The 9,530-nt window shown below is 40.1% G+C and overlaps 1 protein-coding gene across 1 annotated transcript in view; it reads right to left on the reverse strand.

Annotated features, from left to right (window-relative positions):
- nherf1a (NHERF family PDZ scaffold protein 1a) overlaps window positions 1-2,465 on the reverse strand; it is an 87,096-nt gene extending 84,631 nt beyond the window's left edge. The window contains exon 1 of the mRNA XM_020608926.1: window positions 2,067-2,465. Coding sequence (XP_020464582.1) covers window positions 2,067-2,465 — 399 coding nt within the window. The remainder of the gene's footprint in view (window positions 1-2,066) is intronic.
- Window positions 2,466-9,530: the final 7,065 nt, after the last annotated feature.

The raw sequence follows: 9,530 nt of genomic DNA on the forward strand, positions 1-9,530 counted from the left end.
TTTTTTTTTAATTCTGTCTCTCAGAGTGGGAATGCACCTACAATGTGAATTTCAGACCCCTCCATGATTTCTAAGTGGGAGAACTTGCAAAATCACAGGGTGTTCAAATACTTCTGTTCCTCATTGTATATCGTTATTTTACATTGTTTTTTTGTTAACACTGTAAGGACCTGATGTGCGCTTTATAAATGCTCTATTCTTGAACAAATATTTTTGAATAATGCACTACATGGAAACATTGCATAAGCATTGTTTAAACAAATGCATTTGTTATTGTAATTTGGAAAATAGATTTCTACATGTTTTTCATACATTAATAAAAAAATAAAGTTTACTCTTTCTCATGTTTGGACCAAGATGTCAGTGAAAACATCCACAATCTGTTTAACATCATCCATTTCTATCTGACAGCTGCTTTAGACCCTTGTGCACCCCATGTTTCTACTGACCAGTGGAAGTGAGGCCACCCCCACTGGGAGGGGCATGGGATGTTGAATGACATCATGTGAAAAGGCTCTATTATACCACCTTTTTGCATTCTTGCAAAGTCTTAAAATAACCAAGTATCCCATTATTTTTGTAAGTACTAAATAAATACCACTTCCCATTCTCCACATAGCTAAACACCTCAACAATGAGACTACTTTGCATTATGCAACATTTAAATAAGGCACCAGATTTTACACCAGTTACACAATCTGCAAGATCTTTCCAAGTTTAGGACCCTTTTAAAGAATGATATTATACAATTGTTTCACAATCAACAATAAAACCCCGGTCTTTCAAAGAGGCAAGATTATGGTGAGCCAAAGAAAGACAGCTCTGTCAGAATGTTTCACATTTTAATGTGGTGGAAGGTCCCAGTCTGACAGCTCAGACCATTAGCCTAGTACTGTTACTGATCAAGATGCACCTTCATCCTACCCTAAAGTGTAGATACTCTGAGCTTGTGCAATAAAAATACTATCCTGCATGTTCATTCCTGCCTCTCAAGGTCCCATCAGATAATGTAATAGCATTTTTAAAAAAATGTCTTGCTCACATACAATACAATACATCAGTGTATCAACACTTCTGGCCCAACAAGCCAAACCTGACGGGGAATTCAAGACAGGAAGTAGGCATACTTTCAGACTTTTACTGTATAAGACAAAGACTGTTCAACAGGAATGAGTAGAGGCTTGGAACATTTCACTGTCTTAGCTTACAGCATTTTACTGGCAGTTGAAGAGGCTACTTAACAGGGGATTTACTTCCTCATCACCTTTGCAGCTCTTAGACAGGGCAGGCTTCAGAGCAGATAGGATGATGCAAACAACAGACACTGCTTTTTTGGCTGATAACTCCCACTAGTTTGGTCTGACTCATCATTACAGCAATATGGAGTAACCTGTGTTTTTAATGAGCTGGTAAACTTTACACTGCAGTTTATTATTACAGGCGGAGTTGGGCAATTTGATGTCATATACAGTAAACCATGAGAGATTTTGCTATGGTGTTAATAAAATGTATGAGCACTGTAAATGATTCTGCAAATCAATAACTAAGGATGCTTTATGCAATATTGGTTTTATATGATTTTTGCGTTAATGTCAGAAATAACCATTATTTATCGGATATTTAATGTGCTGGATTAACCAAAAATAGGTATTTCGGTCCTGATATTTTGTCAACAAATTGTTTCACAATTAAGAAAATTAAATGATGTAACATAAAAGGGGTCCTTGAGAGCATTTTGTGACACTGATCAAAATGGTTCAGGGTCAGGTTCCTCAACAGATTTTCCAAACTTTTTACCAACTAGGCGTTGATCCTATCCTAATACAAAATTACATTACAGAGCACTTTATTATTATAGTCAACTCTTATTCACCAGACAAGAGATAAACAACTGACTCTTTGACCTGACAGTTCTCAAGGTCCAGCTCGGAAATAGTTTATCAAAACCTAAAAGCACTGGGAAAAATTGATTTGATACCCATTAGTAATAAGCTGGAGGCACAAAACAGAATTAAACATTATTCACAGGCTAACTCAATAGAGTTGGTTTCGGTGCTTTGCCGTACCTTGGTGCTGGAGCTAACACTCAGCCTGTCAGACCTCTCCGGAGATGCAGCACCGTTCTCAGCAGAGACAGGGGTTGACTCCCTCGGGGTGCCGTAGCTCTGTGTGTCTGAGTCGCTACTCCCGTTGGGCAGGGGAATCCCCTCCGTGACATACTCTTTTAGGCACTCCAGGTTGTGTTTCTTCAGCAGCTCAGCCGTTTCGGCGTCCACCACGATGAGTTCTAAAACCTCCTTGGCGGCCCGTATCCTGGCGACCACTTGCTGATGGCTCTCGCCCTCCACGCTCTCCCCATTGACGAACGCGAGTTGATCACCGGTGAGAAGCCCTGCTGCGGAGGCGGGAGTGTCGGGCTCCACGAGCCTGATAAACTGGCCTAATCTGGGTCGGAGGTTTGACATGTTATACTTTTAACCAACGAAATATTGTATCCCGCTCTATTCAAACCACTTAAAAGCCTTTAACTGAGTCACACAATAAATATACAAAAACCTGACAGCTGCTGCACACTGACTTCGCGCGAGCACCACTTCCGCTGAACTGAGCCACAATAAACTTTCCGCTGCTGATGTTCTGTTTTCACTCCCACACACTGGTTCATAGATCCTCTCATTCAACCTGCTATGTTGCCGTGATGTGTCGATCGCGAACGAGTCGTCTCTATGAGCAGGACAGAAAAAAGTGACTGCCTGCCAGAAAGCGATTACGGTCCGCGGGAGCGCGCGGAGTCTGTTAAAATGCATCGACCGGTTTACATCCACATACAGCTGCTTTTGTCGTAATCAAACCATAATAAAATGCCAAAAATACATCCAATGACTGGTGGTACGAAGGTATGTCTTTCTAAATCTTGAACCTTTGAGGAAATTGTTCCGGAATAATTGTAATTATAGCCAAAAGTACTTTGGAGTGCAATCAGGCATTCTTGAGTCATAACTATTGGATGTGGTTATACAGTATGTAACATGTCTGTGACAGAGGTCGATTTGCTTCTGCTGCAGGGTTTTATTCAGTTCTGAACACCATAGGTTTAAGTATATGTCATTACCAGCCAGAAACAAGATATTTAAAAGTACATATGTACATGTGTAGGTTATGTCTGTGTATCATAATACATTCTCCATATAATCTAGTAATGCGGGCTATGCAAAATAAAATAAAGAAAATGATCCACTTTGCAATTATTCTACTGATTCTGTGTATCTTGTGTTGTTGACTATAAACCATGTAGGCTTTTCATCCATTGTAAAGCTCTAAGGATCCAGTACAACCAGAAAAATGAAGTACCCCCCTTGCCAACAAGTGATTACATCTAATATTGTGAAAGGGTATTCTTTCTCAATACCTTCATTTCACTCGTTATATTTTAAAGATGATAAACCACACAGTATATTTGCACTGCTTTAAGTGCCCATAAAAGGGCTAGTGCAGTCAGTAAAATTCAATATTTTCTCTGCCAAAAAGTGATTACAGCTAATATTGTGATACTAAAAAGGATATTCTGCCTCGAAATACCTGCATTTCACTCTTGTGGGTTATATTTTAAAGAGTGTTAATAATGCAATACACTTTAAAATGCCCATGGCATGCTCATTTCCAGCCGTTTAATGTTTAATATTGGTAGCTCTAGATTAGCCTTGCACCCATTGTCTTGTTTTTGTATTGTCTTTGTTTTTGTATTCAAGAGGTGTGCAATGCGTACTGTTGTACCCCGTACTTTTTACCATGCTGACTCTGAGAGACGAGGCAGTCCAAGTAACTACAAAACAAAGGATTTTATTCAAAGGATCACAGGTAAAATTAACATTACACGCTCAAGTATCTTGCACCTCCATACTGCACGTAGGCAGATGTAAGATGGAAGACCCTGAGCCCACCAGGCCTATACATTATATCACCTTGGTTGGGCTAGCCCCCTACTACACAGAAACGTCAACCGGGACGTCTCTGTTGCCAGCTTTGTAGCTGGCCCTAGCAGTCGTCAAAACATGAGTGTGAATGTGTGTGTCTGTTGGTTAAGTGGTGTGTAGCTAAAAACATTCTCACAACCTCTAGTACATGTCGTGACTTAAATGTAAGAACATATTATGGCTAAAGCTACAATTATACACGTCGTAATAATAATATTAAACACCCTGTCTGCTGACAGTCATCAACTCTTCTCCCTAATATCCTTGACCAGATGTACCCTGTAGAAACTCATAAGCATGCCTAAGCATTTAACAGTCTAACTATACAGGGACAGACTCAGGAACAGGAGTTACAGTCACTACACCAAGGTTAAGAGAGGAGGTCACAGACTGTAGTTCTATTATGCTAGAGGACTGAGGGGCTGCAAGCAGGAAAACCTGATGTGACACAGTCCTTGGAAACATAAGGGGAAAGAGGATGCTCCATCTGAGCCTTTAGCCATGTCTGGATGTTTCTGGCCTCAGCTGGGCTCAGGTCAATCTCCACCAATGACTGACTGGGGTTACGGACTGGCTGCGACTCACGGTCTGGTATCCAGACCTCAGAGCTGGGTGTCAGAATAGACTGGGTGAGGGTGCTGCTCACAATGGACACCAGCTTTGGATGGATGGCAAGCCAGTTTATGCCATGCTCTATTACCATGTTCCGGTAGTCTTCGACTGTGGACTTTATAATGGCCAACTGGGCCATCACCTGTGATATTTCAGGTCTAGACATCAGCCAGGGGTGAGTCCGAAAAAGCCCCTCAATCTTGGAGTAAATCACAATATGAAGATCACAAGCAGCGACCATCTGTACACCCAGGGCTCGAGCCACCTTGTCAATAATTCACATTTCTCTGTTCATGTCTGCTGGGACCTTTGTTAGCTGGTTCATTCTGTCAAGCCTCAGGCAAGGGGAGGACCCAAAATGCAGACATGGACTGAAGAATATTTCTAGGTAGATTTTTAATATAATGAATACTGGACAAAAAGTCAAAGAGTATAACTCGAGAAGCTCAATTTGACAAGGCATAACAGAGATATTGACAAAACCCACAACTAAACTGTTTCATCTGTGAGGTCTCATACTAGCCTCCGCTTCTCTCCTGGGGGTCCTGGTTGAGATACCAGGCATGGCTGGCGGGGAGTGGCACAGCTGAAGCCAATTTCTCTGGACGCTTGCCCAATCTGACCAATGTCGTCATTCAACTGCTGGTTGTCTAGGTGGTGCCCGAAAATAACGTGGGCTTCAGAGACAATTGGAAAACATTTTGGGGACAACCTGGTCTGATTAGAAGAGACAGCATCCATCCCACTTTGGATGGTGCAGCTCTCATATCTAGAAATCTGGACGAGTTTATTTTACAACCTGAATTATGACAACCCAGAGTCAAATCCAGGACACAAGGTGACAGTCTTACAGGCCTCTCTGCTGTCTCTTTGCAGCTGCTACCCACCCAAAACTTCCAGTACTCCTGAGAGACTATGTCTGCCCCCGACCACCTAAATTATATAAATCAAAAATCAACTCAAGAGTAGTTATTCATAAGAACCTAATTAAAATGAAGACTACTCTTCTTATAGTAGAAAATAACAGGATAATCAAATGTGGACTATTAAATATCAGCTTTCTCTTGTCCAAATCTCTGTTAGTGAATGATTTGATAAGTGAACATCACATTGATTTATTGTGTCTTAATGAAACCTGGTTACAGCAGGAAGAAGAATATTTAGCTTTATTTTGAAAATTTTGCCCCATTCAAATGAATGGAGGAAATTCTACTTCAGCATACTTTCAGCTATGTGTCAGGTGTGCTCCGTGCCATCTCTCTCTCTCTGCTCCCTCTCTACCCACTGTTTTTGTTACAGACTGAGGCATCCCAGGTGGAGGACGCAGCTGTTCCCAACCCCAGCTGATTATCTCTGACGCCATAAAACGGTCAGACTAACGCCACCCCAGTGCTGGTTCGTTCTGTGTAGCCAATACTGCAGTTTGGAGGAGATCCTTCAGTGGCATCATCATACGCTGCGTACGTCTGGGACTAGTAAGACTGTTCTTTTACCTGTTTCATGCTCAACTCCTCGCATTCTACTCTGGGGATCATGCGGTGTGGAATCCCAGCACCAGAGACCAACGAGGCACCCACGCCACTGCTCCATCGCCATAACACACCGGCAGGAGGCCACTTTGCCGAGGCGGAACCCCCAGCAAAACACCGGAGCCCCCGATTGTCGGCAGAAACCACCATCCTCCTGCACCCTACTCTCCAGCACTGGAGATCGTGAACCACGTCGTCCAGTCTGCTACTGACTCTGCTCTCTTTTCTCTTCCTCCCAGGTCCTGTGCTCTTCCTCCTGCCTTCACTGCCAGTCAGCCCTCCAAGCCTGGTGACAAACAGCTCCCCTAATTCTACATCAGGGCCAGATCTGATTCCCCGCTGATCCGCATCGCCCTCTCAGCTTTCTTTTCTATTTTAGTTTCTGTGCCCTTCCAGGGAAAATAAATATTGGTTCTGAATCGCACCCTGCCAACCTCAGTCCACTTACTCCTCACTCGATTCTCTCTCTCTCTCCCACGGTATCGAGGGGATCAAACCTAACACTATGTCAGGTATCAAAATCTTCATCTCCTCAAGGACATTCACGCTACTATTCAGAATTTTTCTAAACTTCATACTTCTGAAATATTTAGCTCTATTCCGAAAATCTTGCCCCATTCAAATGAATGGGAAAATTGTACTTCAGCATACTTTCAGCTATCAAAATGTTCAGCTCTTAAAGCAGATTCGTGCTTCTCTTCAGGAGTTTTCTAAACTTCATACTTCTGAAATATTTAGCTCTATTCCGAAAATCTTGCCCCATTCAAATGAATGGGAAAATTGTACTTCAGCATACTTTCAGCTATCAAAATGTTCAGCTCTTAAAGCAGATTCGTGCTTCTCTTCAGGAGTTTTCTAAACTTCATACTTCTGAAATATTTAGCTCTATTCCGAAAATCTTGCCCCATTCAAATGAATGGGAAAATTGTACTTCAGCATACTTTCAGCTATTTCAGGTATCAAAATGTTCAGCTCTTAAAGCAGATTCGTGCTTCTCTTCAGGAGTTTTCTAAACTTCATACTTTTGAAATATTTAGCTTTATTCTGAAAAACTTGCCTCATTCAATTGAATGGGAAAATTCTACTTCAGCATACTTTCAGCTGTCAAAATGTTCAGCTCCTCAAGGACATTCATGCTTCTCTTCAGGGTTTTTCTAAACCTTATACCTTTGAAACATTTAGCTTTATTTTGAAAGTTTTGTCCCATTCAAATTAATGGGGAAATTCTACATCAGCATATTTTCAGCTATCAAAATATTCAGCTCTCCAAGTACATTCATGCTTCTCTTCAGGATTTTTTTAAACCTTATACCTTTGAAATATTTAGCTTCATTTTGAAAGTTTTGTCCCGTTCAAATGAATGGGAAAATTCTACTTCAACATAGTTTTAGCTATTTCAGGTATCAAAATGGTCAGCTCCTCAAGGATATTAATGCTACCATTCAGAATTTTTCTAAACTTCATACTTTTAAAATATTTAGTATTATTTTGAAAATTTTGCCCCATTCAAATGAATGGGATAATTTTACTTCAGCATACTTTCAGCTATTTCAGGTATCAAAATGTTCAGCTCTCCAAGGACATTCATGCTTCTCTTCAGAAGTTTTCTAAACTTCATACTTTTGAAATATTTAGCTTCATTTTGAAAGTTTTGTCCCGTTCAAATGAATGGGATAATTCTACTTCAACATAGTTTTAGCTATTTCAGCTATCAAAATGGTCAGCACTTCAATGACATTCATGCTTCTATTTAGAGGTTTCCTAAACTTTATACTTTTGAAATATTTAGCTTTATTTTGAAAAACTTACCCCATTCAAATAGTTGGGAAAATTGTACTTCAGCATACTTTCAGCTATTTCAGGTATCAAATTGTTCAGCTCCTCAAGGACATTCATGGTTCAATGCAGACTTTTTCTAAACTTCATACTTTTGAAATATTTAGCTTTATTTTGAAAAACTTACCCCATTCAAATAGTTGGGAAAATTGTACTTCAGCATACTTTCAGCTATTTCAGGTATCAAATTGTTCAGCTCCTCAAGGACATTCATGGTTCAATGCAGACTTTTTCTAAACTTCATACTTTTGAAATATTTAGCTTTATTTTGAAAGCTTTGTCCCATTCAAATGAATGGGGAAAATTCTACTTAAACATAGTTTTAGCTATTTTTGCTAGCAAAATGGTCAGCTCTTCAAGGACATTCATGCTTCTATTCAGAGGTTTCATAAACCTCATACTTTTGAAATATTTAACTTTATTTTGAAAGTTTTGCTCCATTCAAATGAATGGGAAAATTCTACATCAGCATACTTTCAGCTATTTTAGGTATCAAATTGTTGAGCTCTTCAAGGACATTCATGCTTCTATTCAGAGGTTTCATAAACCTCATACTTTTGAAATATTTAACTTTATTTTGAAAGTTTTGCTCCATTCAAATGAATGGGAAAATTCTACATCAGCATACTTTCAGCTATTTTAGGTATCAAATTGTTGAGCTCTTCAAGGACATTCATGTTTTTGTTCAGAATTTTTCTAAACTAATTTTTCTAAACAATATTCTATTAACAATCCATGCTTTTTGCAGGTACGTTTCCAAATTTATGACCAATTAGCAAAAATATAGAATTAGACAGTGTCTACTGCCAATTTGATTTATCAAAAGACACGATAAATAGAGCCGGAGAGCAGAGAGACTCTCAGATCAATAAAGATAGGCAGACCAGGTACTACTAATCTGATTGTCCATAAAGGCACCAATAAATGTGTTCCAAGTCATAGGTTCATCAGTGTTTCAAAATTCATCAAGCTGTCCAAAATTAAAAAAAAGAAAGAGAGTTGGACAGGAAAGATAGAATTCCTGTTAAACATACTGTAGGTACAAGAAGTGTCGGACACCAGGGCACCTGTAAGACAAAATGAAATATTCATTAGAATTCTTTTCAAAAAAGAAATTCAAATAAGCAACTTTTACTTCAAATTTCAGTGTTCACCTGCAAACCCTTCTATTCTCCCCAAGAATTTTCGAGCTGGTGGAGGGCTGCAGTGATGGTTGACTTTCTACAACTTTCTCCCATCTCCCGACTGAATCTCTGGAGCTCAGCCACAGTCATCTTTCAGTTCTTCTGTACCTCTCTCACCAAGGCTCTTCTCCCCCGATAGCTCAGTTTGGCCGGACGGCCAGCTCTAGGAAGGGTTCTGGTCGTCCCAAATGTCTTCCAATTAAGGATTATGGAGGCCACTGTGCTCTTAGGAACCTTAAGTGCAGCAGAAATTTTTTTCTAACCTTGGCCAGATCTGTGCCTTGCCACAATTCTGTCTCTGAGCTCTTCAGGCAGTTCCTTTGACCTCATGATTCTCATTTGCTCTGACATGCACTGTGAGCTGTAGGGTCTTATATAGACAGGTGTGTGGCTTT

Source organism: Monopterus albus, unplaced genomic scaffold (genome assembly GCF_001952655.1).
Source record: "Monopterus albus unplaced genomic scaffold, M_albus_1.0 scaffold96.1, whole genome shotgun sequence".
Taxonomy (NCBI): domain Eukaryota; kingdom Metazoa; phylum Chordata; class Actinopteri; order Synbranchiformes; family Synbranchidae; genus Monopterus; species Monopterus albus.